Genomic DNA, 27,252 nt, shown 5'->3' on the forward strand with positions numbered 1-27,252 from the left:
GTAACGGATTGTCTCGGAATGCCATCCACATTACATCACGGGAGCCTCAAAAGAGACTGGCCAAAAACGATGAATAGTGCATCAAAACCTAAGCAGACTTCTTCTCCTCCCCTTCTAATCTCTCTGACTCTTGCGCGCCAGTTTCCTCCTGCTTTCCATAGAGCTGCATCATCCCTGCCCACCACTTCCTTCTCTGCTCCATGATCACCCATTGCCTCTCCTCTCCACTCAGCTGAGCATACTTCTTTGAGAACCTGGTGTAATCTTTCCGTGTAACTCGTTCTCCAAAGGCAGGAGGGGGGACGTTGGGAGAGAAGGAGGGTAAGTTGGGACGAGAAGCAGAAGCGCGGGAGAATGGGTTGAAGAATGTCGTGTGTGACTGGTCGTCGTCGTCTCGGGTGGCTACGTATGGCCGCAACTGTTCCCCCAGCAAACTCCCATTAATTCCCTTCCCTTCCTAATGCGGTTTTGTCGGATAGATGGAGTTGCTCACCTCGGTGTTATCCAGAGCATCCTTCCCAGGTCCGACAAACACCCTAACTCGGTCGTCCAACAGTCTGTATTTGGATTTTCCACGAACGACGTGAACACCAGGAGCACCCGTTCGATGACCAGCTCCGGGAACTCTTGATTGACCAGTACCTATATTTAACCACTCATATTAGCACAGTTGCAAGGTTATAAGGAAGAAAGAGAGAAGAAGACGAAAGGGGAGGAGACTGACCTTTGTAGAAATCCTTGTTACCCCTTTTACCGGTTAAGGGAATACGGGAAGCACCAGCGAGAATGGAAGTAGGTCGCATCTTTTGTTTTCCCTGGGGCGCTTTTGTCGTGGAGTGATGAGGCAAAGAAAAAGTTGTTAATACAACGTGAGACTCTTGAATGTCGGGAAAGACGAAATGTCGACGGACGGAAAGAGGAAAGAGGAGAAGAGTAGACAGAAAGGTTTTAGGCGCGGGAAAGAGGGAAAAACTGGAAACAAAAAAGGCGCAGGAATAAATGCTACGCCTAACCTGAAGGCTCTGGCGTGTTACGCGATTCAGGCACGGACGCGTTTATTTCACTGCAAGTGATGATGTTCTGAGAACTGAAGAATCTCGATAATTAGCATTAGGGCCATTTATAATACTTCCTTACGACACCTGCTGGAGTACAATTTCAAGCCATGGAGGATGACTACTTCTCAATCACGTCCATCTTGGCTGATAACCATGTAAGTTATGACTGACTTGTGTGCCAGAGTACCAGGGACGTGACTGACGCGACTTCTGCTTATGTCCTGGGAATAGAAAATGTCGTGCACTTTTGCGCTTGACGCTGAGGGTTTAGGATACCTGGAAGGCAGTACGGAGAATGACGTGAGCTAATGAAACTGTGGTCTGGCAGTTTATCTGATAAATGGTGTAGATCCATGAGGGTACGAAAGTTGAACTTCCCTTTTGGTTGGCCCAGACCTTAAGTGTCAAGTGAGCGAATAAGCATCTTCTACCTCTGATGCGCACGACTGACAACTTCTCTACTAGTCAATTCACAACATTCACGCTACCCCTTCCGTACTCCAGCCGTGTCCAGTCGGCCTTGGTCGCGTCTCCTGTCAGTGTCAAACTCTCAAACTTAGTTGGTGGGAATGGGTGGTGGTACCGCTGGGGAAAGAAGCTTGCAGACATGTTGGAGGATGAACAGGCTACAAATATCCGAAATATGCTTTTGAGAGCAAGTACAAAAGATTTTCGGCGTAAAAGATCTAATTGACAAGAGGTTTTTAGGCATTCACAGGGCGACTGCCAACTTTACAAGATTTGGCGGCGCACCACGCCTCAGCAGATCATACAATGCCGGAGCTGAGTACAAGCAAAGCGGAAATGTTCCGAGACGGAATGGAAGGGGATGAAAGAGAGTGTAAGTCCCATCTTGGCTGTAATTGGGATTCAAAACGAGGGTTGAACTGTACGATCTAGTATTCTCCATCGGGCAAGATTCAGGACGATTATTCAAGGCATGGTATGACAGGAAGAAAGGAAGCAGGTGATTGACTACCCTACTCGTAAGTCGACTGTATGGGCGGAACATCGAATGCTAACCCTCCTGATTGTTGCAGCCATTTGTGCCGTTTGATTTAGATATCCGAACATGTATTGTTGTATATTCTTTGAGTTGTTTCAGGCGCAGCGTACCGTAATTGGTCCCTTGGGACGCAGGAGAGGACAGTCACGAATGGGAGTCATGACGGTCGTATTTTCAACCTCTTATAACCCTTGCATGCGATGATTTCTTTAAGCTTGGTAGAACGACGGCGGGCCGTCCTTCACGAGCACTGGTGGAAAACAGGCGGCTAATAAACATGTAATGGTGACAAGCCATGGTTGCTCACCTGTGTTCTTTCCTGTGCTAATTGTGGCCTTTGAATTGCTAACGCAGCTTGGCCGAAGCTAATCTGATTTTGCGTGTCCAGAAGAGTCTGTTGCAGGATATCATATTCGGGGGTGCGGCGGTAAGCGGGAGAGAACGGTGCCTTGGTTTCATAGTCGCGTTCCTTCTGGGCGGTGCGTGATTTCGCCTGTGATCTCCTCGCAACCCCCGTTTACCGTCCCAGCTCCAGCATACCCCGAGTCTCGTAAGCCTGCGTCCTGCACTGCCATGCCATATCTTCCTCTCTTCTCTGTTCCAACTCATATCCCAGCTCACCAAAGCACGTGGCAAGCCATCCCTTCCATCATCCTCGACAGACACGCGCCTGCCTCCTGCCGCCCGCCGTGAAAAGGAGGGACCTTGCTTACGCGCAGAAACAACAGCCACGGCCTACATCAAATAAAGCTCCAAACGCAGACATCCGCCCGGTTCTTCTCTATCATCTATATCTCTTTCTTTGAGTACCCTGTCAGAGACAGTTTGACTTATTGTCCACCTGGTGTGCGACGCGTTTTCATAAACACAGCAGGTTGTAAAACAACACCGCATTTTTGCTTTCGACTTGCCTGGGGCTGTACCGATTGAGATTGCCCAAGCACACTACCTCATCCTCTATTTCCCACCAAGGAATCTTCAAAGAGCTTCCCAAAACCATACAACTTGGTCGTGCTCCAGTCTTTTACCATTTTTCAGCTTCCGCCAGTGTAGAGCCTTTGATCCTCGAGCTTCAACTCCGACTCCTCTACGTCAAGAGTGACGAACCTCAGTTTATCAACACGTTAAGGCTGCTCTTTTGACAAGATGCAGTCTTCTTCATCGCGTACTCTACATGGGGCGTACCTTCTCCTTGGGCTACTCATGTGGACGCACATATTCCCTTGCTTCGTGAATGGACAATCAGCTGCCGCTACTTCAACAGCGAGAACATCTGCAGCGGCCGCTACGACTTCTACTGGGGCAGCAACGTCTACACCCGCGGTAGCAACTACTTCTGCTGCTCAATCTGCTACTTCAACGCCTACTGCTGTTACGACCTCGGCTGCTTCCTCTGCAGCTGCAACTGGTAAACCCTATTTAACAATACGTAACGTGGAGACTATGACTGCATGTGGTCTTGGACAGTAAGTATCGTCTCCCTCGTTTCTTAGGGTCTGTCGCTTACATGGCTTAGAATCTACTGGAATGTATACAACGAGGATGCCTCCAAAGTGAACATCACAATATATGCTGTAAATGCAGGAGTAGACCAAGATATCCCTTCTGCCAGCACTTCTGCTGTTACCTCACAAACAACATCCAGTGCTGTCACTTCTGGTGCTGCAGCTACATCTTCTGCTGCCCGTTCTACTACTGCCGCCGCCGCTTCTACCGCAGTCGCCAACGCAACATTGTCTCGCCGTACCAATCTTAACATCAACAGGACCATCATCACTCAGTTGGCCAATCATGGTTATGAATGGGAACCTGTTGCTCTTCCCGAGGGTCGATACTATATCTACGGCTATGTAGACGACGGCTACGGCACTTCAAACAAGAGCAACATTTTCAGTGTCATTGAGGGGTCAAACACAAGCTGTTTAGCGGCCTATGAGAGCATGAGTAAAACTGCAACAGCTACGGGTCAAGCTAGCCAAAGTGCGACCTTGGGAGCTGGTACGAGCGACAGCGACACCTCTGAGAGCTCGAGTGGTATTGGCGGCGGCGCAATTGCAGGTATCGTCGTTGGCGTCCTGGCCGGTCTTGGAGCACTCGCGGCTTTGGCCTTCTTCTGTCTTCGTAAACGCAGACGAGATCGAAAGTTTGGAAACAGATGGGATGGGGATGGTCATCAAATGGGTATGACTCACCATCGAGTGATTTCAGGTTCAACAGCACCATCAGATCCTGGCCATTCACCAGGTTACAATTCCATCGGCATGGGCAATAAAGGAATGGATAAAGGAGAAACTGAGGGTAACACTGTGGTGGTGGGCGCTTTGAGGAAGGATGGCAGCTATAAATCGAGTAGGACCCAAGCTAGTGCCGAAGGTATAGGTCAAACAGTTGAAGGCCTGCCTGTCACTCCTGCTGGGGCCGATCAGTTTACTACGGATGTCGAGAAAGACGACCAAGAAGTCCTTCAGGACGGAAGTTCCCAAGGCCACGACCCATTCAAAACACCTACGATTCCTGTACTTTCCTTTCAGCCTACTCAGCATTCTCAACCTGTCTTCTCACCGATTGAAACCGATTCTAACCGCCATTTATCATCAGATCCTATACCTCCCCCGCCCATAGCCGCTACCAACTCTACCAATCAACCGCGCACACCCCACTCCGAGAGCCGATCTAGTCAGCCGCGTCCTGCCTCTCAAGTTCAAACCAATCGCAAAACGTCACAGAGTTCAATGGGGCCAGGAGACTCACCGAATCCCAATGCTGGTGGTTCAGGCTTGGGGAGAAGTAACTCGAGTAGGCGAAAGCCTGTACCAAGCCTTGGGCCGGAGTTGAGGGGAGAGCTGGCGAGACAGACGAGTTTGAAAACAAAGGAAGAAGGTGCAAAGGCGATGCCCCAGGTGGGACTGGGATTAAAGCGAGGGCAAGAGGCAGTAAGAAATGAGGAGGGTCAGAAGAGTTATGTCCTTATGCCTGATCCTCCCATGGTCCAGGATTAAGATTAGGGGTTTATTCAGATTTATTTCCTTACGAATCTTGTGTCTTGGGTTTTGTATAAGTCACGATGTATTTATAGTGAGCTGTGGGATATACATACGTAAGGACGATCTATAGTACAGCCAATCTCGGCACAAGGAGGGTTTACATCAAGTCAGCGGCAGCCTGCGTCCTTTCCTCCTTGTCAATTCCTTCCAAAACTTCGATGAGATGCTTGTCCAGGCCTTCAGGGAGTCGCATGACACCGTTGGTAGTGACGAGTCGGTAAGTAGGCAGAGGTGAATAGGTGTCCGCCACAATCTGTATTATCATATTAGAAGAGCAAGCTTAACTATTTGAGATGGGAAAGGGCGGCATACATTGCCCTCTTGGACGTAGACGGAGCCGATGATGTCTTCAGTTTCACCTATCCTCCCAGCGGGCGGGATGGCACGTTCGTCTGCACAATTTGTTAGACCTCTTTACCCAATTTTCCCTTGACAGGGCAGTCCCAAATTGAATTTGATTGGGTATCTGGCTTACCAGTAATATGTACCCACCCATCGACAGGTCGGGTTTCGGCCTCAAACTGCACGGTCGTCGCTTTGCCTTGCTCCAGTCCAGATTTAACCGCATCGTCTAGTACTTTTCTACGGTTCCATGGAAAGTATAGAAGATTAGCGTTGGATTAGTCTTACAGAAAAAGTAGCCTTCCTACGTACCTAAACTTTGGCTCCTCTCTGAAATCATCCAAGGCCGCATCACCCAGAGGCAAGTACCCCAGCACAGTTCTTGACCCGTAAACTGCAGGAGGGTGGGGTAAGAATGACAAGGAGACGTATGATGAGTTGGGATGGTAGAAAAGGTGAGGGTGAGAAGGGTCTTTAGAGGAAGGGAGAGGTGTCTTGGGTTGGGATTGGGATAGCCAGGGAGTGGAGGCGAATGGGCGGACAAGGCGAGGGGTTGCCCGGAGAAGAGTGGGACGGAGAACAGATATCATTTTGGCGATTAGAGGATGGCTGATCACTTATCCGAGTTTGCTATCACCGCTCGCTATGCCTGATACGTATTTGACTTGTAATACGATGTATATCACCACCATCTTCTGTCGGTTCGTTCGGTTCGTTTGTGTGCCAGACTTCTAGATGGAGAAGATCATCCTGTGACGACATCAGATAGTTCAACGGTTACGCGGTTACGTCCGCTTACTCAAACTTAATTCAGCCTCCACATACCCATCCTTCTCTATCCTTCGCGATCAACTCTATTCTTCTATCCAAACTCAATAACCATCAAGACACGTAGGACGAAAATGCCTCGATCCCTAACACCATCCAGAAGCAGGAGCAGGCCGCTCTCCTCACGTTCTCGTACTCGCTCGCCGTACTCAGACAGGAGCCCCTCTCCCCCACCGAAGGTAAGTTTGAGCTGATATTATTACTTCCATGCAGGTGCTGAATACATATGTGGTAGGGACCGCGAACACCACACTTGATTAGGATGTTTGTCACCAAAGGAAGGCACGCTCCCCTGGCTGACTTTGATGCCGGCCTCTTCCCGACACGAGACGAATTCCAAGTTTACGCTTGGTAAGTCCTTGGTTCTGCCAGTCGAAGATAATTAGAGCTGACTGTCATGATAGGCAAACATCAACCCCCAGTGAACTTATAAAGCTTCTTTACCCATCATTCCCTGCTCCATACCGATCTCCTCAAACTCGATTCCATTTCCGACACGTTTATGTTGATGCCAGCCCTCGCGGCCTGTATCGTTTCAAAGACCTTACCTCTTTCATTGGTCGCGATTTGCAAAGCGGCAGTAATGATGACTCTATGGATCTGGATGAGGATAGGGAGCTTGGTAGAAGAGGAAGGAAGATTGAAGAGAAATCATTGGACGACTATGGGTTCGTTACTGGAGACTTTTTGAGCGTCAGCATTAATGTCCCAGAACCCCGACATCCTGTCAACTCACTCGCTGCTGGTGCTCTTGCAGGCATTGCTGGTAACTCTTCCGCCGGCCCAGCCGGGTTGCGCGACCGTGAGGGCCCAAGAGGAGGATTTGGCTGGGGTGATCGGGGAGGTGATCGAGAGCGACCGCAACGCGCCGTTGCGCCATCTTCCGCGCCTGGAGAAGGGTCTGATGCTACTCGATGGGGACGGGGTGTCCCTTTGCCCCCTCAAGATAGGACTGGCCCCCGGGGAGGGAGGGGAGGATACGAGAGGGCATCGTTACCTGAAGGAAGGTGGAACCGAGGTGATGATAGAAATGGGCCCAGTGGACCGGCGAGAGATAGAAGTAGGAGTCCGAGAAGGGATCGAAGGGAGAGCTGGAGCAGAAGAAGGGATTAATATCCAGGAAAGGGGTTGTGAAGAGAGAAGAATATCGGGGCAAAAAAGGAGTGTGGCATTCTGCGTATTATCTCACAGCCGCACTATATCTATGCATACGAAACCGGAACATGTGGCGCTAAGCTGAATCTATTCTTTGTAATGTTGAAAGTAGGAAGATACACGCAGGACGCGAGCCATCTACGTTTGTGCCGCCGTCGAGAGAGCCGGGGAGAAAGAGGGGCGTTAAGAAAACGTTAAGAGTGTTAAGAAAACCTTAAAGCCGGCCGGCTGAGTGATCGCCGTCGTTCAGCAGCACTCGCTTCGCTTCGTCGCTCTGCTTCATTTTTATTTCCTCATCTCCATCTTCACAACAGCTTCTTTCCAAACAAATCCACCTCGCAATCAGCGATAGAAACAAATTCGTATCGTCATTCCGTGCCGGAAAACGCATAGACAAAACACTCGCGCCACAAAAACACCGGCCCCGACCCGACACCACCAAACCCTTCTCCACCGGTCGTTACGGCGCGTCCAATAACTTACAACTTCTACTTATATCCCTGCCCACAGCTCAAGGAGCCCATTGCCTTTCATGATGTCCTGGAAATTTGGTAAAAGTGAGTGCATTGCTCTACCAAACTTGAGCACAATCGCGTCTTCTGCCTGCTAGTTTTTCGAAAGTCATTGCTGACCAAGCTCCTTTGCTCTTTTATCGTCATGTTTTCCCTTATCATCCGCGTTTATTACCATTGTTCGCCGCACAGAATTCAAAGAAGGAGGATTCCTATCAGGCAAGCACCACAGCTCCAACAACAACAGTCCGTCGGATACCTCTCGCTCCACCACTCCTACCCCTGGCAACCCCCATCCTGAAGATGCAGTCAAGCCGCCTGTGCCTAGGAGTGGTATGCTCAAGATCCGTGTAACTGCCGCAAAGGGTCTTAATTTGCCTCAAGGAGGTGAGTACTGCATTTCATATGATGTGCTGGGAATTTCTGACGGGACTGTAGTCTCTGTTCCTGCCCCAATCCAGGAAGCTCTTACCACCAACCCTACCCCTGCTTCCCGCATAGCTACGTCCCCGCCCACTGCCATCGTCAAGGCAGCTGGTGCCAATCGTGACTCTCTCCAACGTCGCCAAGTCTGGTGGCTTCCCTATCTCGTTCTTGAGTTTGACAAGAATGAAGTCCTTGTCGATGCGCTTGGCGGTGACTTGGCATCGCCAGTGTGGATGTACAGTGCGACTTTTGATGTTTCAAGGATAAGCGAGATTAGCGCTACTGTGTACTTGAGGACAAGGGAACCTCATGCAGAGGGCCGAGAAAAGTCTAATGGTGAAGGTGAGGGCGAGGATATGGGAAACTCAGACTTGTGCTTGGGTAGCATCAGATTCACGCCCAACTTGGACTCTTTGGTGAGTATAGTTGAAATCCTCGAAGTAGGACTTGTGAGCATGTGCTGATGCAGTGTTCAGAGGGTGACAGACGACTGGGTGACTGTGCAAGGCGGTGGTGGCTCAGGGTCCATCAATGTTCAAGTGTCGTTCAAGCCTGCGTCTGTGAGTAACTTGTTCTAATGTGGATTTCCTTGGATACGGCTAAATGAATTTTGCCGCAGGGACAAATTCTTACGATTGACAGCTTTGAGCTTCTCAAAGTCATTGGCAAGGGTAGTTTCGGTAAAGTCATGCAGGTCCGCAAGCGTGACACCCTCCGGATTTACGCTCTCAAAACCATCCGAAAAGCTCACATTGTCTCCCGATCCGAAGTTACCCACACCTTGGCAGAACGTACTGTCCTCGCTCAGGTTAACTGCCCTTTTATTGTGCCTTTAAAGTTCTCTTTCCAGTCCAAGGAAAAACTGTATTTGGTCTTGGCGTTCATCAACGGAGGAGAGCTGTTCCACCACTTGCAGAGGGAGGGCAAGTTCAATGAGACTAGGTCCAGATTCTACTCGGCCCAGCTACTGTTGGCGTTGGAGCATTTGCACTCCTTCAATGTTATCTACAGGTAAGTCTTCTTCAGCATGTATGGGGAAAGAGCTGATTAACAACTTGCAGAGATTTGAAGCCCGAGAACATTCTGTTGGATTACGCCGGGAACATTGCTCTTTGTGACTTTGGACTCTGTAAGCTCAACATGTCCAACTCGGACACCACAAATAGTGAGTATACCTTCCTATAAATTTGCGAGCTCAATTAACTTTCCATCGTAGCCTTCTGTGGTACACCTGAATAGTATGTCGATTACTTACCATCACTGTCAGTATAAGCTGACATGACGCAGTCTTGCTCCTGAACTTCTTTCCGGTCACGGCTACACTAAATGCGTTGATTGGTGGACTCTTGGTGTCCTCTTGTACGAAATGCTCACTGGTCTTCCTCCCTTCTACGACGAAAACACCAACGAGATGTACCGCAAGATTCTCACCGAGCCTTTGCGCTTCCCCGATGGCGTTCGTTCTGAAGCCAGGTCTCTTCTGACCGGTTTGCTTAACCGAGATCCTCGCCAAAGACTTGGCGTCAACGGCGCCCAGGATATCAAGAACCATCCTTTCTTCGCCAAACACATCAACTTTACAAAACTCTGGAACAAGCAAATTCAACCACCTTTCAAGCCCGCTGTGGCGAGTGCTATTGACACATCCAACTTTGATGAGGAGTTCACCAATGAGGTGCCCCTCGACTCGGTCGTTGACGACTCGCACTTGTCCCAGACTGTGCAACAGCAATTGTACGTACCTCATGTTGTTTTGTTATGTTTGCTGAGTCAAGATATAGCGAGGGATTCTCTTGGAGCGTTTCTCCTCTTGGCGAATCTGTTGGCCGATATTAGACTACAGGGTTAGTGGGTAGAGTGGGCTACTGGTGTAGAGTGGCAGGGTTAGTGGTGTAGAATGATAGGGCAGTACAAACGATCATACCCTAAATAAACGTGAATCCGATTTCAAATGGGCAGCGAATTGCCTTTTGCTTGCTCAATGTAACATCTCATGATACCAGATGTATGATACTTTTCCCGTCTTAGCCCTTATTCCTCCTCCGTGCATATACAAATGAGCGTTGCAGTCGCAGAACTACGATGGATCTTCACGCACTGCTTTAAAGGCCGGGAGAGTGGAGGAACGGTAGAAAGCTCCTCGTCATACTCAGTTACGTAAATAAATGAATTGAGATTTGATTCCGGTAATCATCGGAGCTTCCGGAGCGCCGGACCGAGACGCAGCGGGAAAATACCAAAAAGTCGGGCAGGGTGTCCGCTGTCGTGTGCAGGTGTTCTATAAGAGGCCCAGAGGCCATGTCATATCCCCCTCCCATGAACGTATACTTTACCCTCAACTTCGATTGACCTATATCTCCTCTATTGTCACCATCCCAATAACATGAGCACTAACCAAAAGAGCCAAAAGGCCGTCGTCTGCCACGGTGCTGTTGATTTGAGAGTCGTAAGTGCATTGCCATTCGTTTTCACTACCGTGGCGCGATTGTCCAAGAGTGGAGCGAGGTGATGTGGACTATGGAGGGGGTGGGTGGCTGGAGAGCTGAAGTGAAAAGGACAGAGACTGACGAAACTCAACAGGAAGAGAGGGATATCCCCGAGCCCAAGGCGGATGAGGTGCAAATCAAGGTGGCAATGACGGGCATGTGTGGATCTGACCGTGAGTATCCATTTTGAGCTCGTGACCGGGAAAACAAAAAAAAAAGTCGCACGATTCTGACCATTTACAGTCCACTACTACCTCCACGGTGCGAACGGCACTTTCAAGATTCGAGAACCCCTCGTCCTCGGTCACGAATCCTGTGGTGTCATCACCGCTGTCGGCTCTAATGTCAACTCCGGTTTCAACCTCAAAGTCGGTGACAGGGTCGCTATGGAAGTTGGTGTCTACTGCAAGACCTGTAAGATGTGCCGACGGGGCAGGTACAACCTTTGTGCGAACATGCGATTCGCAAGCTCTGCGAAGACCTACCCTCATTTGGACGGGACATTGCGAGAGGTCATGACGTGGCCTGCTGAATTGGTTTACAAGTGAGTTCATTTGGTCTCAAAAGGCACGCTCGTGACCCCTTGAAAATCTTTTCAAAGAAACAAGAGAAGCTGACGCTATCCCCCTCTTCTCTAGGCTCCCCCCTAACCTTGAACTCCCCCTCGCTGCTCTTGCCGAACCCCTCTCCGTCGTTCTCCACGCTTACCGACGAGCTCACCTCAGTCCTGGTTCTCGAATCCTTGTCATCGGCGCTGGTGCCGTCGGTCTTCTCACCTGTGCCCTCGCCCGAGCGAGCGGATGCACCACCGTCGTTGCCGTCGACATTGAACAGGGCAAACTCGACTTTGCCGCTCAACAAAGCTGGACAACAAACACTTTCTGCTTGCCTAAAGGCCCCAGAGTTAGCGGTGCGGAGGCTTTGGAGGTTGCTGGTAAGCAGTGGGATGCTTTAAAGGCCAGTGATGCGGTGCAATCTGTGGAGGGTTTGGAAGATGGGTTCGATGCTGTTTTCGAATGTACTGGTGTTGAGAGCTGTATGCAGATGGCCCCTATGGTGAGATCTCTCTCTTACTCGTATCCCTGGCAATGACAAGAGCTAACAATGCGGAAATTTTTAGGCCGCTGCTATCGGCACCAAGGTCCTTTTCGTCGGTATGGGCACCAAGGTCCTCGCTCTTCCCTGTGGCCCCTCCCTTCTCTCCGAAGTCGACCTCATCGGTGTCTTCCGATACTGCAACACCTACCCCGACGCCCTCGCTCTCCTTGCTTCCGGTAAGCTCGGTGACGTCAGCAAGATGGCGAGCCACTACTACTCTCTCGACCAGGCTGCCGAAGCGTTTGAGGATTTGAAGCGAGGTAAGGACAAGGATGGCAGGACGGTTATCAAGCCTATGGTTGGGAACTTGGAGATGTGTGGCATCAAGAAGTAAAATGTATATGTTGGCAGGGGGAAAGACTCAGGGGTTGTGAGGTGTATTTTTCAATGAGACGTGTCTATGCATATGATGCACATTTATACTTGGAAAAAAAAGTAATTGCAGGAGAATCCGATCCATGTCCAATGTGTATACATATGGTTTGTCTCTCTTTCGCCAAAAGGACTTTGCTACTTCTTTTACTTTGTTTCCCCGATTCGCCTTTGCTTCGTTTCCCAAAAAAAGAAATGATTTACCGCCCCACTCCACCAAGAGACCCCTATCTATCAATGCTTGGCCATCAAACCGGTCCTTCCACCCATCGTCTCCGCCAACTCCTTACAGTCACTCCACCACTCGTCCGTTCCCCTCCTCAGCTTCATATCCGTCACCTTCAACACGTCGTCCATCGTCGCGTACACAACCTTGCTACCGATAATCGCAATCATCGCCGCCGTATCCTTTGCGATGGATTTCGCACCTGCATGCGGGTGGGCGGCAGACTTGGGCTTGTGGTGCGAGGCTTGGGAGTTGGGAGATGCGTGTTCTTCGAGGAATTGCATGCACCTTAGTGAGAGACGGGCGGCACGGGTTCGGTCGAGAGGAGAGGGAACACCGCCTTGGAGGGTGTGGCCGAGCGAAGCGGAACGGGCGTCAAAGAGGTCTTTACCTTCTTCCTTGAAGATCTTGGTGAGAGTCTCGGTGGTGTACACAGAGGAAGACTTTTCGGCTCTATCGTCGATATAAATCAGTCGATGGCGCTGGGAGAGTAGAAGAAGAAAGAAGGATGACTCACTTGATGACCAACCTACCCTCACTCTTACCCTTCTCATCCAACTTGTACCTCTTGATCAAGAACTCTACATCCTCTTGCAAAAGCTTCAAGGAAATCCCATTCTCGGGCGTGTACACCAAAACAGCTCCAACGGCGAGCGCGCCCATCGTCGCGATATACCCACTCATTCCGCCCTGGGTCTCTACCACGAACACCCTGTTCCTACTAGCCGAGGCACTCTGCTTGATGGCATCACAAGCTTCCACGAGCGCATTGAGCGAGGTATCGGAACCGAGTGAAAAGTCTGTGAGGGGTACATTGTTCGACAAGGTCGCTGGGAGGTGGACGATGGGGATCTGGAAGGCTGGGTAGTTGGTTCGGTTTTGTGAGAGGAGGACGACAGAGTGGAAAGCTTCGAATCCACCAATGACCAACAAGGCGTCCAGGGAGTATCGCTGGAAACCGGCGGCGACGGAGCCGATATCGATGGAAGGTAACGATCGGTTCGTACCAAGCTCGGAACCGCCTCGGGTCGTCCACGAGTCGACCCGGAGCCAGGAGAGCTCGGAGACGTTGTCGTCCAAGAGACCTTCGAAACCGTTGTAGATGGCGACGGGGACGTGGCCTCGGTTGTGGCAGAATCGGACGGCTTGTCGGGTAGCAGCGTTCATACCACCAGCAGGCGCACCGACGCTAAACGAAAAAACATCAATACAAAAAATCAATCAATCACGGCAGCTCAAAACGTACTGGATGATACCGATCCTCAATCGTTTGTCCACGGGAGCATTCTGGCTGACATCAAGTGACGAGCTAATCTGGAAAGCCTGGAGCATCTCTCGGAATTCCGAGTCTCTGAAAGACATGGCCTTTGCGAAATCCCGGTTCTCAATCGCTTCCGCCACCATCTGAGTCCGCGCGACCGCCTCGAGAAGCGGGATTTTCGTAATCTTGTTTTCCTGGATACCGATCATATACGAGGGTGTCTCGGGTGTAGCGCTCAACAGCGTCTGAACCGCCTCGACGCCTTGGAGGGTGGGCAAGATCCTGTCGAACGCACAGGGTTTACCACCACGCTGTGTATGTCCGAGTGTGGTCACACGGGTATCGAGACCGAGACGCTCGACGAGGATTTTTTTCACATAGTCTGGCTTGATGGGTTTCAAGTTCCTGTCGAGGGCGCCTTCGGCGACGATGACGATCGACTTGCGTTTACCGACTTTTCGATGAGCTTGCAAGAGGTCACACATCTCCGTCTCCCAGTCCTCGCACTTGGGCGGGTCTTCGGGGATGAAGATGAAGTCTGCACCGGTTGCGATACCGGCGAGCAGCGCGAGCCAGCCGCAGTGTCTGCCCATGACTTCAATCACAAACGCACGCGAGTGGGAGGACGCGGTGGACGAGATGGAATCGATGGATTCACAGATTCGGTGCAAGGCGGTAAGCGCACCGATCGTCAAGTCGGTCAAGGCCATGTCATTGTCAATGGACCCGACGAGGCCGACAATGTTGAGGTGGTGGTAAGCTTCCCTCTGATCGTCTGTAATCTTGTTTTCGGTGTAGAGCTCTTCCACCAAGCTGGGCCATTCGCCGCGGAGCTTGTCGGCACCGGTCAAGGAACCGTCACCACCGCAGACGGCGAGACAGTCGATGCCGGAATGGATAAGGTTGGAAGCCGCTTGGAGTCGGCCTTCCCTTGTGCGGACTGCGTTTTTGGTGTGAGAACGAAGAATAAGAAATAACTTTTGTATGACTTACAAGCAGGGCATCGAGAACTGCCGATCAAGGTACCGCCTTCACCTTGCCAACCCCTGACATCATCCCACCCAACCCTGACGATATACTTGTTCTTCAAACTCCTGCCCTTTTCATCTTCGCGATCAGCAATCGCCAAGCCCTGCATTCCATGCGATGCCAACTCTTCCACATCGCCTTCACCCGCTCCGTCCCTCAGGAGCTGGCCGTACCCGAAACTGAGGGGCGTATCCTCGAGCGGGGTGACCTCGTTCGGGTCGGAGAAGGAGACTTCGTTGGCGAGTGATTCCTTGTTCAAAGTAGATGTGAGTTTATCGAATTGCTGGGAGGGGGGCAAAGAGGAGAAGGTGACGGTTTTGGAGGAGGCGGAAAGGGTGGGGGATTGCGGGGCGGTGGGTGCAGGGGTGGGGCCGGAAGTGTTGCCGCGGACGAGACCTTCCCAGCCTTCACGGATGATGTAGGCTTGACATCCCCGGGCGATGGATTGGCGGACTATTGCTCGGACTGTGGGAAGAGAGTCAGTGTCATGAGAAGAAGGAGGAGAGCAAAGAGTCATTCACCAGCAGCGTTCATACCAGCCGAGTCACCACCACTGGTCAAGACTGCAATCTTCTTCTGCCTCGCGGGTTTCTGCGCCTGCGGAGGAGGGGGAGGGGTAGAAACAGACTGAATCTGCTCTGTGATGCCTTCCGGGTCCTTGGGGAGCGGGGTGGCGGCCGGCGAGTCGGACATGTTGCGAGGTTTGTTGTGGATGCGATAAAGGAAAAGGAATGTGGATTGAAATGAGATGGGAAAATGGGAGCAGCAAATGGGAGCCGGCGGTAAATGGAAAAAGTTTGGGTGGGGAATGACGCAAACACCCTGGAAATTGAGTAGTTTTGAGTTATATCATCGATTTGTTGATTCTTCATGCATTCATTCGTATATTCTATATCCTGCGTCTCTCCTTTATGTATCCTTGCATCGTCCACTCTGCACATCTGTAACTGTATACCATATCCGCCAATCCGCCATATCAGCACCCGTCGTCCTGCACCTTTGTAATACTTCACAGGGATATTCCCAAAAAACCAAAATACATTCCATCACTACTACATATAAAGTAATACAGCCAGTTATAGACATTACCGAAATTATAGACATTACAGAGATCAACCGACAACGACCCATGCACCTCCATCTACCATACTCCTAAGTACTTTTCCTCTTTCACCTTCCGTCTCTGGTGTTCGTTCCCTTTTCTCCTCCACAGCCACACATTTGGAAAGACGCTTGAGCGCCTCTAGCAGGACTGCCGGTGTCTGACTGCGCCTGAACCTCGTCTCCTGCTCTACCGATCGCTTCCTCCCCCTGTCCTCTTCGTCCTCCACTTCAACGTGCCATACACTAGCATGCGACTTGTCCAGCTGCTCGAGCCCGACTGGTAAAAGCTCTTCCACCTGGCCGAGCGACGCAGGGTACAGCGCAGACGGCGGGAGTGTGAGCGGAGTGGGTGCGATCAAGGTGGGCAGAAGCGGTGGTGTGGTGGGGAGCGCTGGGGAGTAGGCAGACGAGCCGGTGGAGGCTCGGCGATCGAGCGGCGACTCCCGCGACGAGGACGCGACGGGCTGTGGTTGTGCGTGTGGTGGGGACACGGGCACGAGCCTGGGAGAACGCGGCGCAGAGGCGGAAGACACGCGGTGAAGCAGAGACGGCGGGACCCGCTGTGGCATCCTGGCCATGTGGAAGTGCAGCGGCTGGGTGGAGGCATGGTGGTGGAGGGGGTGTGGCTGGAAGTACGAGGCGCCGTGGCCGTGTACGAGGGTGTGTGTGTATGGGTATGGTGTGGACGGGCGCTGGATGGCAGACATTTTGCTCTGGTGTGCATGGGATGGCTGGGCGCCCGTTCTTATATGCGTGGGAGGGCACGAGGTGAGTCATCCGCTTTGTCAGTCGCCGAGCCGCCCAGTCAGCCTGAGATCTCGCGCGTAGTTATCGCCCGGTGACCGACTTGCGGAGAGCGGCGGCCGAACAGCGAGCTCGGTCGACGCCCGCTCCCGGCCTCGCTATCTTGCAACACGGACATCCCGCCGTCTCCGTCCGGCACCCACGCCTCCCGCACTTGGCAGTTCGGCCCCGCAGCCGGGTGCCGCCAGCTGACTCAGCCTTGATCAGCACTTATCAATCCTTTCCGGCGTCGCACCAACGCTAATTATATTATTCATTCCATCTTTCCCCGAGTGAAAGAAGATGCACTATGCATATGCGCAATGATACAACCGTCTATACACCACTCTCTCCCCGCTCGATGTCCTTGTACACGCTCTCCCCCGGAATCCCGACCAGCTCGCCCCTCGGCCGTTCCTTGATCACCCGGCCCACACTCCCCATCCAGCTCTTGCGCGTATCCACCAACCGTTTCAGCGCATCTGGCACCGGCGGCCGGCCAGACGCATTCAGCTGCACCACCTCCCCATGCTCCCCGACCACCGTCCCCGTCCCCCCCGCCTCTGCCATCAACTTCTTCTTAGGCGATAGCCCATACTTTTTGATACGTTTTAGCCATGCTTCTTCGATAGACTTCTCCACACCGTCCAGCGCGGCGCGGTACTCTGTGTATGCCAGGCGTTGTTTTGCTATTTCCGCAAGCCGCGTCTTACGCGCTTCGTTCACTGCCGTCTGGTGCACTAAAAGTCGTTGGCATTGGCGTAAAGCGGATGTGATCTCGTCGTCATCTCGATTATTCGGGTCAAACTGTTTACCCCACAGTCTTTTACTTAGCCTTCTTTTTCGATGCACCCTGGATAATCACATACCTCTTCGTGCTCGCCTAGAAGCATAACCGCCCTCAACTCGTGTTTCATCCTCTCCTCCAAATCAACCACATCCACCTTTGCAGGATCCACCCTCTCCCCCACCTCTCCGCTCTCCATCCTCTCCCTCTCCCTTCTTTCCCTTTCCCTCTCCCTTTCCTTCTCCTTGTCCTCCCCTACAAACGTCCCCACCACAGCGGCGACGACCCTCTCCGTCAACCCACCCAACCCCCTTTGCTCATCCACCAGATTCTCATCCCTCATTTCTTGCGCCGGTACGAAATGCGGAATGTGCGGTGTGGCCGCGGCGGCGAGAGCCATGTTCTTACGCGTATGGTTCACAGTCTGGGATTGTTGGATTTGTTGTTGGCGCAAGTTGGGCACGGGGAAGCGGGTACGTGTACCAGGTGGATTCCCATCTTCTTCATCCCATACTTCGGTATAGTGCCGTCCTCTGGGAGGAATCTCATACGACTCTGCAGGGTCCGTCTATTCCCCCCACCCTCTTAGCACTTACACGTTAATATGGCAAGGGAGACACACCTTGAACCCCAGCATGGCCAAATCATCCTCCCTCATATCCCTCAAGTACGGCTCCACCGCACTCCAAAACGTCGGGAACGCAACTTGGTTCGGCGCCTTCTTGTTACTATAATCTTCATCCACTTCACTCTGCTTTTTAGGGCCCGGTTTCATCGGTTGTCTCGGTCCTTGTCTCGTAGGGACCAGAGGGCGGGAAGGCTGTGCCGGGAGGCTGAAATCGATATGGGCGCCGGGGAGAGGGGTGGACGACGATGCGGGCGAATGGGTAGTGTCGACCGAGGGGCGTTTAGGCTGGGTATGCGAGATTTTGAGTTTCAAGCCGGATGTGGTGGACGGGTATGGCGGCGGGGACGCGAGTGTCATCGAGCGCTCCCTCGTTGCTAACCCCCCGATGGTAAGTCAGTTGTGATAGAATAAATAAGACACATACAGGGCGTCTCGTCATCGCTGTCCAGCACCCTCTTGATCTTCTTCTTCTTCTTGATTTGTCCACTATACGTCTGTTGCGATGCACTCGGTTTGAACGATGTTGTTGTAGACGCATTCGACGGTGCAGGGCTCACTAACCATACTCGTCAGTTTTTCCACATCCTTTTTTCCCGATCCTCGAAACACGAATTCACTCACACGACCGCTCTCTCTTCACCTTGACACCCGTCGGACTCGCAGTCGACGACGATCCTTTACCCGCAACCGCACTCAATCCCTTCTTCTTCCCCGCCACCCCTTGCGCATGTGCCAGCCGTGCTTTCTCGGCCACTTCCAACCTCATACTCGCCCGCTCATTCGCTTCTATCGCCGCTCTTTCCCTCTCCCCCTCCTTCTCCCTATCCATATCCTTTTCCTTTTCCTTTTCCCGATCTTCATCCTCCCGCTCTTTCCGCTTCCTATCCTTCTTCTTCACATCATCCCCCATCGCCCCTGGCGTACCTGCTGCACCTCCCTCAACCCCCGCTCCCCCCGCCCCTCCCGGCCCGCCAAGCCCGCCACCATTACCACCACTACCACTCAATCCCGATCCCGAATACGCATACTCGGCCAGCGCTTGCCGGATATTCTCCAAGTCAGATACAGACGGTAGCTGGGGGTATGCCGTGGAGTGGAGTAAAGGGAGGAGGGGATGTGGGAACTGGCGTGGCATGCTTCCTTCCTTGCTTCGCTTTTTATTTTTGTATCTCCTTTCCTTGTTTTGATATATCTCTTTCAATGGGCGCTGGAGTCGGCCCGCCAGAGGGGAATTAGGGTGATGGCTTGTTGGAGGAATGGGATTGGCGTGAAATGATAAATGACAATGATAGGGTAAACAAGCCGCCGCGTGCCTATTATCCGGAAATGAAAGCCGCGTGCCTGAATTACCCATGTCTTTTTTAGGTAGGCGTTTGCTTTCTCATGACCCTCGGCCGGGGCAAAGTGTATTTTCGCATTTACGTGCGTATGATATTCCGGCTTCCACTACGGCTCTTTACCCCCCACCACATGATTAATTACCCAGAGTGCGGGTAATGGTGGAGGCGTACAGCCAGTTGTATAAATCACGAGACGCTTCCTAGTGGTTTCGTTGGGGATATGAACAAACAGGACTACCCCCTCGACCTTTTGAGATCGGCTGGCGGAGCAGATGTCCGACGCATACAAAAGAAAGCTGTCCAGGGACCAATGACAAAGGCGTGGGGTTAATTGACATTGTATAATAGACAATAATCATGGACATGCATTAAAACAGTTCGTTCAGAATATCATCCACCACCCCCCTCAACCAGGGGATTTCAGGGTTTTCCGCTGCCAACACCACACTATCCCTTGTCCCATCGTTCTCAACACAGTTTCGTAAAAGCGCAGCTTTCTGCATTGAAGATAAATCGTCGCGCGTGTTGAGATATTCAACCACTCTTTTTAAAGCGAGCTGAGTGAAGTACGAAGAGGAGTGAGAGCTGCATCTGGCCATCTCCTTGACAGCTTCACAAGCCTCTTTGAAGGCTTTGGCACTTTGCCTTCCACGGCGGCTTTCCCGTGCAAGTGTGGCAAAGGAGGGGTGCACCTCGCGGCTCCCCTGTTCCTCAGTCGATGCAGAAGAGCTGAGCTGAGTTGATCAAAAGTTGGCAAAACGTGCGAAAAGAAGGTTGAAACTTGGCAGTATAACTTACATCGTCAAGCTCCTCAAAGTGGTCACTGACTCCGTCATGTGGCCGGAAAGGCGAGGAGGAAGAGTGCTGGTTGGATCGGGTGGATGGCTGGGGCGGCTGGTGGAGGTTGTGAACAGCTCGTCCGTCGGGATGTAGGTCGGCAGCAAGCCGATCAACAAGGGCATATAATGGGAATGACCTGTTCCTAATCCGATGAACATTCGCATTGGCCTATTCGTACAGAGCAATCATTCTTGTTGAATAAAGACACCTATAGAAATGACTGAAATGGATTGATGTACTCACGGCAATCCAGGTTTCCCACATATGGTCTGGAGCGCTCACGGCACAGTTCTTCCTGTCCCACACTGTCCCAGAATGTGCCTTCACTTGATTAATCACATCATGGGTCTCCTTCAAATAGTACCATCGCCTACGTGCAGTTTCGCCCGTCTTGAATCGATGAGGGGACGTCGGATTCAACTGCTTGTTTGTGTCCTCCCTGATATTTTCCCAGTCTTCTTTCGTTAACATCCTCAGGGACTTGACATGATCACTGCATATCAATCGCTGTGGGCGTGTGTCAACATGATGCTCCAGGAGCTTACTCGCAAAATTCCTGTATCAAAGAGAGGAAAATCCGATCACGCCCTAGCACAGTTTGTAGATTCCCGACAAGTGGCAAAGTCACACCGGTTATGCCAGTCTGCTGAAGACTGTCTTCATCATCAGCGTCGACATCGCTATCATCCTCTTCTTCTTGCTCCTGGGGTATCTCTTCGTCGGACCACGGCGACATATGACGCATACTACTCATGGAGGCTTGCGAAGTTCTCTGTATAGACATGTGAAGCAAACAAATATTGATAACTGGTGGGAATGGTAGATTGTACTTTCACTTTAAAGAAGTAGTTGAAGAGTCGGTGCAGTGACGTCGGTGGGTGAAAGTACGCCAGGTCCGGCCGTCTTATAACGAGTTTCTCCACAAAAACGGGATCAAATTCATTACCACGGGAACCTAACGTCGTAACGGAAGGTGCTTGGTGTCATATTGGTGTCATAAAAGGCGATAGAGATTTTTTTGTTAGAGTGTGTCGGTAACGGCTGTTGTACCTGTATTCCCATGTATCATCATCCTCTGGGTCAAGTGGAACATGAAAAGTGGGCGCCTTGACGAAAGTTAAAAGAAGACGAGAGATGAAACGGAGCTATTTCCCCCCGGCAAATTAAGACCTCACGTTTTATTAATCATTGTCGTTTCCTCCGTCTCATCCTTCAATCCACCCTGCTCGGCGTGAAGCTCAATATGCCCTCCCGGTTCAAGGACAAGCAACCATTGAAAACACTGGCCAATGCCTCCAAGTCGTGTGCTACACAGGTACGCTCTCCTCTTCCTCCGAGTCCAGCGACGCCGCCTTCCTTTTTCCCTCTTTCCCTCTTTCTATCTCCGCCCCTCCAAACAAAAAGGCCAAGGCTGATACAATCTACGAACAATGGGAAACAGTCCGTGGCTTACGGTAAATGTATAAGCAAGTCATACACCGAAGTGTCCAAGGGCATGTGTGAAGCAGAATTCAAGGCTTTCAAGGAATGTGTCCAGGTGGGTGATTCTCATCATTCTAGAAAAGCTCTCAACTGATATATGATTGATTTGTAGAAAGCCGTTGGGAGGAAATGGTAGATGATCAAGAACAAATTATATCAAATCAAATTACACATGTTGTACTATTAAAACCCATGCAATATCATAATCAGTGTTAAAAAAGATGCTGTGGAAATCAGAAAATCTATATGTATCTACACAACAACACTACATCCTTATCCAGTGCTTATGCCAATCAAACCCTCCCACAAACAAACCAAAACCATTTTCATTGCTCCTCCTCCTCCCAGACAAGCTTTCCCCTTCCCCACCTATGTTCTTTCATCTTAACCGCCTCCCACTCTGCTCTGATAAACACCCACATCCACCTCCTCAACAACTCGAGCGTCTCCATCAAGAACACTCCACTTTCAATCTCACTGATAGTATGTAAACGATTAGAGAGCTTGAGCGACCATGTGAATCGAAGTATGAGATCGATGATGGTGAACAGATGGTAGATAACGGGGTCGGGGAGGAGAAGAGTTGGGCGCAGGCCGAATGCAAAGAACGGCTTAGCTGGGCGGGAGGATCCGCGTGTAGGTGAGATGGAGGGTGAGGTGACAAATGGTGATGGGGTAGGACAAGGAGACCGTTGATGATGGCCCGTATCCCTCCGTTTGCGCAACATCTTTTTCATCCTCTCTATCCACCCTTCATGCCTCCCACCGCCTTCCTTTTTGGCTCCCAACCAGGTGTCCGCCTCGCACAGCGCTAATCCCCAGTCCATCTCCACATCCCACCAGAAGCTGTACATTGAATTGACACAGACGGCGAGAAGCCACAGTCTGAACAATCGGTGCTCTCCAAACCATCGATCATGTCGCTCGGTGAGTTCTTGAACAGAGATGCCCTTTTGACTGGCGATATCTGACACGACGGATTTTTGTAGAGCGGAGAGGAAAATGACGGGAAACGCGGAAAAGTACTTGAGAGCGTTGGCAAGGGGACGCGGGGATTGCCATGAGGATTGATAGTATTCCAAAAGACATTGACGGAATCGCAGCATGTATGGCAAACTGCTTTTATTTGAGCTCATGCCATGGTGTTTAAACTGCCCTAAAAAAGCAAACTTACCTTACCATGAGCAACGTTATATAGTTGCTCCATCCTCTTTGACTGACACGACCCTGGGTGATCCCACCGCTCCAGATTTGGATAGCGGAGATCCACAAGTCACCAAGCACTTTGGCAAACGACGTGAGGATATCGGCGAGGATGACATCTGAAAAATGGACAGGATCATTGATATGAGGCAGTAATATCCTCTTGATCGCTCTACACCGTTGACATTAGCACCAACTCCCTCTTGTAAACAAACAAACACAACACACCTTCTAAACCCGGCCCGTTCCCTCTCCACTACACCTCTCCACGGTACCGCCACACCAGCCACAACACCCACCATTGCCAAACCAGGAATCACTCTCCACCTCTCCATGGCTTCTTCTTCATCGCCGCTCAAATACCTAAAAAGCACCCATGCCGTCCCGACCCAGGCGCAGTACATGAGAAACAATTTGTACATCGGTCCGTGCAGCTTGTTAGCCGATGGTCTCACGATCCGTGTATTTGTAGGGCGGATAGGCGTATCGGGTTCATTGAGAGAGGTGGTGGTGGTGGTGATGTTTCCAAGCTGCTGCAGTCGAGGGGAGATTTCCAGATGCATACCCTGTTCCGCAAGCTCGCCGCCATCATCACTTTCCTCTAGGGATATATCTCCTCCTCCCGGATCATCCCTCAGGTCGAGGACCCAGCTCATGTCTATGCCGATGGCGGAGAGGACATGGAGGTTGACTGCCCACAGCAGGGTTGCGAGGCCGACGAGGAAGAGGACGCGGAAGGGTAAGGGGAAGGAGGCGGAGAAGGAGGGGAGGAGGATGTGGGAGTGGGGATCTGGCTGGAGGATGTCTGGGATGGAGTTTGAGGGGGGCGAGTCGATGTCCATTGGCGCTGGAGAAGAGAAAGAGAAAGTGGATGGGGAAAGTGAAATGGGGATCCGAAAGTTAAACAGGACATGGCTGAGACTCTATTTTCCGCCCCCAGTCTCAGGGGACTTGTTACCAACGAAGGCACGGCTACATATTACTGCAAACTGCGAATGGCTATGCATTGCCCTTATACACCGCTATAAGAAACACACTCCCCACTCTGCTCTCATCGGTCGCCGCCATGGCTCAGCATCACGTCCGCATCGAGGTTCGCGTCTTGCGCAAGATCTGACAGCTTTTGTAACGCCGTCTGCTGCGTCGCCAGAACCTATACACGAATCAGCCCCGCCGTTGTTACGTCTTGGTCAATACCAAACTCACCTCTGCAATCTCAGACAGCATCTTCTCATCTCCCACCCACTGTTCTCGTCCATCAGGACCTCGGACCTTTCTTTTCCTCCGAATCTCCTCCAACTGGCCCCAAAGCTCATTCACCTGACCCAGCAGTCTCCCTCTAGACACTTCTCCTCTAGCCTCCACCCTCTTTACACTATTTCTACCATGTCCTTCAAGCTCCGCCTTGACCCCTTCAAGCTGCTTGGCCATATCTGCTTCTTCCTGCTTAAACACTGTCGATTGAATGATGGGTACATGTTGCGGAGTTTGAGCTGCGAGGTGAATTAACCGATGCACAAGTTGAGATTGTCTTGCTTGAAGGTTGGCCAGACGGATAGAGGATGAGAGGGACGTTTGTCGAGTGTGTGCGAGAGCGGCGGTGATTTCCTTGATACGTTCTTGGTGAACGCTTGCAAGGTTTTCTTGGAGCTGTTGGCGTTTTTTCACGTCGGCCCAGCCGACTGCCAGCACGGGGACCATCCTGTCGTAACATTTAGTTTTTCTCTATGATGATGATGATGGTGATGCTTCACAATCCAAAATTTGACGTACGAGTTGGGATCGGGGTTATCCCGCAAAGCCTTTGCCCACTTGGCATCATCGTTCGCACCCGCCGGCCTTCCATATCTGTTTGCTGTCCCTTCCTCCACAACATTATAGAAAAAGTACTACACCTTTATATCAGTCTCGATCTAATAGCTCCCAAACAAAAGAACAAAAACTCACTTTGAAACGACAATCGGGGCTACTAGTATCCCAAGCATTCTGGACCGCCTTGATCCTCGACTCGATATCCATCTCCTTCTTCACACCAAACACGCTCTGCTGCATGCTCTGATGAGGAGCCTGGGATTGTTGAAGCTGGTTGACTTGATTGGTAGACTGGCCAAAAGTGGATCCGAACAAACCACCTTGCTGTTGCTGCGGTTGTTGTTGCTGTTGTTGAGGCTGAGCACCAAATGCGCTACCGCCGAACAAACCACCTGTAGGTTTGGCTTGTGACTGTCCAAGGTTTCCAAACAACCCTCCACCTTGCTGTTGCCCCTGTTGTTGCTGAGGTTGAGCTGCTGATCCAAACAGCCCACCAGTCTGAGAAGGCTGCTGGGTAGTAGACCCAAAGAAACCACCTCCTTGCTGCTGTTGTGGCTGCTGCTGGGTCGACCCAAACAGTCCAGCGCCAGTCGCAGGTGCAGCGGTACTTCCAAACAGCCCTCCCGCAGGCTTTTGCTGGTTTTGGTTCTGCTGTCCAAACAATCCTCCCGTACTCGTACCCGCTGTACCCGCCGTACTTCCAAACAATCCACCACCCGTTTGAGGCTGTTGCTGAGGCTGTTGAGTCTGACCAAAGAGCCCACCACCTCCTTGAGCAGGTGCGCTGGCTGTAGAGCCAAACAATCCACCAGACGGTTGCTGCTGCTGCTGCTGCTGCTGTTGCTGCGTCGTTGACCCAAAGAACCCTCCTTCAGTTCCCGTTGTGCCTGCCCCTGTCGTTGACCCAAACAATCCACCTCCTTGCTGCCCCTGTTGAGGCTGGCTAGTTGACCCAAACATTCCCGTCCCTGCAGGTTTTGGCTGAGATCCGAATAAACCGCCTGTTGATTGTTGTTGTTGTTGGGGTTGTTGCTGTGGTTGGGACTGGGAGCCAAAGAGTCCACCACCGGTCGTAGCTGGCTGAGCCGAGGTAGTGGGTTGTTGGCCGAATCCTCCAAAAAGAGGTTTAGCACCCCCTGCAGCTTGTCCTGCGGGCCCAAAAATGTATCAGTATGATCCTATCCCCGGTGTCCCATCCAGCAGTACTCACCAAAGCCGCCAAAAGACATTGGGTGCGGTTGAAAAATACGTGTAAAACAGTGAAGAAATGTATGTAATATTCAAGATGTAACGAATTCCAAGCGCGACTGTCATCTCGATTTTCGGCGATTTCGAGGTTTGTGGCGGTGGTGTCGAGAGGGTGGACGATGGCGTCGGGACATCTTTTGACGAGATTCTTCTCGCCTTCTTTTTCCAGGCAGACCACAGCAAAGGCAACATGGCGAGACGTATAACATCAATTTCTGGAAACACATTGTATGGAACTGGGTCTCGTACTGCAGTTCTTACATACGCCCTCTTCGTCCGTTCATATTCCGCTCCAGCGCGCGAAACAGTCACCAAACCGACTGCTTACGACAGACTCCGGCCTGTTATATCGACATTCCAAGCGCCGATAGATTGGGCAGCGGCTTATGGCTCGGGTGTCCTCCCCCAGGCATCGTACAAGCCCCCAGCGCCGGGAGATGCGGGACCGCTGACAGACTTGTTGATCTCCACACCCGACGCAGAGGCTTTCCACAAGATCAATCTTGAGCAGAACCCGAGACACTATCCTGTGTATGCTAGGTGGATGGGTGGGAAGGGGGTAGGCTGGGTGCAGGAGAAGTGGGGAGCCGGGGTGTGGTATGTGACCATGGTGGACATTAACGGCGTGGTGGGTCGTTTGTCTGGTTTTTTTTACATCATTGTCAAGAACTGATGGAAGCGGGGGGAAAAAGAATGTCAAGTACGGTGTTATATCCACTCCTACTTTGGAGAAAGACCTGAAAGAATGGACCACATTCTACCTCTCTGGACGCTTACACAAGCCCGTGCTAACCCTACTCCCACCACCACCATCCCTCTATTCAGCTCTCAGTACCAACTCTCATTCTGCCCTCTCTCTCGCTCTCCTCCTCTTACCGCCCTCTTTCACAGAAGATGCGCTATGGGAACAGATTGCTGGGCTAAGTTACTCGGGTGACCCGAGGATGAGCGTGCCAGGAGCTGAAAACCCGGAAAAGGTGAGGAATATCGTAAGAGGTGAGGGGGCGAGAAACGGGTTCCGGGAGGTTTATGGTGGGCTGTTGAAAGGATTAGGAATCAGATGGGAAGGCGGAGAAAAGGGCGGCGAAGAAACGTGGGAATGGAAGGGGAATGGAGAAGAGGTGATGGTTGTGAGTATACCCAATACGCTGCCTCATGTGCGCCCAAAACTGATTGGACATG

The 27,252-nt window shown here is 51.6% G+C and overlaps 14 protein-coding genes across 14 annotated transcripts in view; 6 read left to right on the plus strand and 8 right to left on the minus strand.

The window, feature by feature from the left end:
* Positions 1–88: 88 nt before the first annotated feature.
* Positions 89–803, minus strand: CNBJ2320 (hypothetical protein; the record flags this gene model as incomplete). The annotated part of the gene is made up of 3 exons (XM_767863.1): positions 89–418; positions 494–642; positions 725–803. 3 exons carry the CDS (start codon positions 801–803, stop codon positions 89–91), a joined length of 558 nt encoding a protein of 185 aa, XP_772956.1.
* Positions 804–1,165: 362 nt separating this feature from the next.
* On the plus strand, positions 1,166–2,029 carry CNBJ2330 (hypothetical protein; the record flags this gene model as incomplete). Its single annotated transcript, XM_767864.1, has 6 exons — positions 1,166–1,213; positions 1,290–1,358; positions 1,408–1,466; positions 1,524–1,713; positions 1,767–1,899; positions 1,959–2,029. The coding sequence occupies 6 exons, from the start codon at positions 1,166–1,168 to the stop codon at positions 2,027–2,029; spliced, it is 570 nt and encodes a 189-aa protein (XP_772957.1).
* A 1,238-nt stretch (positions 2,030–3,267) lies between these two features.
* Positions 3,268–5,063, plus strand: CNBJ2340 (hypothetical protein; the record flags this gene model as incomplete). Its single annotated transcript, XM_767865.1, has 2 exons — positions 3,268–3,530; positions 3,581–5,063. The coding sequence occupies 2 exons, from the start codon at positions 3,268–3,270 to the stop codon at positions 5,061–5,063; spliced, it is 1,746 nt and encodes a 581-aa protein (XP_772958.1).
* Positions 5,064–5,205: 142 nt separating this feature from the next.
* On the minus strand, positions 5,206–6,040 carry CNBJ2350 (hypothetical protein; the record flags this gene model as incomplete). Its single annotated transcript, XM_767866.1, has 4 exons — positions 5,206–5,361; positions 5,421–5,500; positions 5,584–5,690; positions 5,763–6,040. The coding sequence occupies 4 exons, from the start codon at positions 6,038–6,040 to the stop codon at positions 5,206–5,208; spliced, it is 621 nt and encodes a 206-aa protein (XP_772959.1).
* A 312-nt stretch (positions 6,041–6,352) lies between these two features.
* On the plus strand, positions 6,353–7,391 carry CNBJ2360 (hypothetical protein; the record flags this gene model as incomplete). The annotated part of the gene is made up of 3 exons (XM_767867.1): positions 6,353–6,457; positions 6,514–6,629; positions 6,683–7,391. The coding sequence occupies 3 exons, from the start codon at positions 6,353–6,355 to the stop codon at positions 7,389–7,391; spliced, it is 930 nt and encodes a 309-aa protein (XP_772960.1).
* Positions 7,392–7,965: 574 nt separating this feature from the next.
* CNBJ2370 (hypothetical protein) lies at positions 7,966–10,207 on the plus strand (the record flags this gene model as incomplete). The annotated part of the gene is made up of 9 exons (XM_767868.1): positions 7,966–7,990; positions 8,138–8,332; positions 8,384–8,787; positions 8,848–8,931; positions 8,991–9,382; positions 9,433–9,536; positions 9,588–9,609; positions 9,659–10,105; positions 10,153–10,207. 9 exons carry the CDS (start codon positions 7,966–7,968, stop codon positions 10,205–10,207), a joined length of 1,728 nt encoding a protein of 575 aa, XP_772961.1.
* Positions 10,208–10,879: 672 nt separating this feature from the next.
* On the plus strand, positions 10,880–12,289 carry CNBJ2380 (hypothetical protein; the record flags this gene model as incomplete). Its single annotated transcript, XM_767869.1, has 5 exons — positions 10,880–10,897; positions 10,952–11,030; positions 11,101–11,401; positions 11,496–11,913; positions 11,978–12,289. 5 exons carry the CDS (start codon positions 10,880–10,882, stop codon positions 12,287–12,289), a joined length of 1,128 nt encoding a protein of 375 aa, XP_772962.1.
* A 272-nt stretch (positions 12,290–12,561) lies between these two features.
* CNBJ2390 (hypothetical protein) lies at positions 12,562–15,536 on the minus strand (the record flags this gene model as incomplete). Its single annotated transcript, XM_767870.1, has 5 exons — positions 12,562–13,006; positions 13,071–13,742; positions 13,800–14,754; positions 14,808–15,308; positions 15,365–15,536. 5 exons carry the CDS (start codon positions 15,534–15,536, stop codon positions 12,562–12,564), a joined length of 2,745 nt encoding a protein of 914 aa, XP_772963.1.
* A 419-nt stretch (positions 15,537–15,955) lies between these two features.
* Positions 15,956–16,654, minus strand: CNBJ2400 (hypothetical protein; the record flags this gene model as incomplete). The annotated part of the gene is made up of 1 exon (XM_767871.1): positions 15,956–16,654. The coding sequence occupies one exon, from the start codon at positions 16,652–16,654 to the stop codon at positions 15,956–15,958; it is 699 nt and encodes a 232-aa protein (XP_772964.1).
* A 412-nt stretch (positions 16,655–17,066) lies between these two features.
* On the minus strand, positions 17,067–19,280 carry CNBJ2410 (hypothetical protein; the record flags this gene model as incomplete). Its single annotated transcript, XM_767872.1, has 5 exons — positions 17,067–17,537; positions 17,600–18,085; positions 18,140–18,519; positions 18,570–18,701; positions 18,767–19,280. 5 exons carry the CDS (start codon positions 19,278–19,280, stop codon positions 17,067–17,069), a joined length of 1,983 nt encoding a protein of 660 aa, XP_772965.1.
* A 573-nt stretch (positions 19,281–19,853) lies between these two features.
* On the minus strand, positions 19,854–21,109 carry CNBJ2420 (hypothetical protein; the record flags this gene model as incomplete). Its single annotated transcript, XM_767873.1, has 4 exons — positions 19,854–20,219; positions 20,284–20,493; positions 20,569–20,818; positions 20,871–21,109. 4 exons carry the CDS (start codon positions 21,107–21,109, stop codon positions 19,854–19,856), a joined length of 1,065 nt encoding a protein of 354 aa, XP_772966.1.
* A 1,024-nt stretch (positions 21,110–22,133) lies between these two features.
* CNBJ2430 (hypothetical protein) lies at positions 22,134–23,852 on the minus strand (the record flags this gene model as incomplete). The annotated part of the gene is made up of 3 exons (XM_767874.1): positions 22,134–22,923; positions 22,982–23,182; positions 23,239–23,852. The coding sequence occupies 3 exons, from the start codon at positions 23,850–23,852 to the stop codon at positions 22,134–22,136; spliced, it is 1,605 nt and encodes a 534-aa protein (XP_772967.1).
* A 209-nt stretch (positions 23,853–24,061) lies between these two features.
* CNBJ2440 (hypothetical protein) lies at positions 24,062–26,051 on the minus strand (the record flags this gene model as incomplete). Its single annotated transcript, XM_767875.1, has 5 exons — positions 24,062–24,163; positions 24,217–24,712; positions 24,784–24,899; positions 24,958–25,970; positions 26,033–26,051. 5 exons carry the CDS (start codon positions 26,049–26,051, stop codon positions 24,062–24,064), a joined length of 1,746 nt encoding a protein of 581 aa, XP_772968.1.
* Positions 26,052–26,260: 209 nt separating this feature from the next.
* The window catches only part of CNBJ2450 (hypothetical protein), a gene marked incomplete at both ends in the record, with an annotated part of 1,301 nt that continues 309 nt past the window's right edge, over positions 26,261–27,252 (plus strand). Inside the window, 2 exons of the mRNA XM_767876.1 lie at positions 26,261–26,698; positions 26,763–27,200. Of these exons, the coding sequence (XP_772969.1) occupies positions 26,261–26,698; positions 26,763–27,200 (876 nt within the window). The remainder of the gene's footprint in view (positions 26,699–26,762; positions 27,201–27,252) is intronic.

Source organism: Cryptococcus neoformans, chromosome 10 (assembly GCF_000149385.1).
Source record: "Cryptococcus neoformans var. neoformans B-3501A chromosome 10, whole genome shotgun sequence".
Classification (NCBI taxonomy): Eukaryota; Fungi; Basidiomycota; class Tremellomycetes; order Tremellales; family Cryptococcaceae; genus Cryptococcus; species Cryptococcus deneoformans.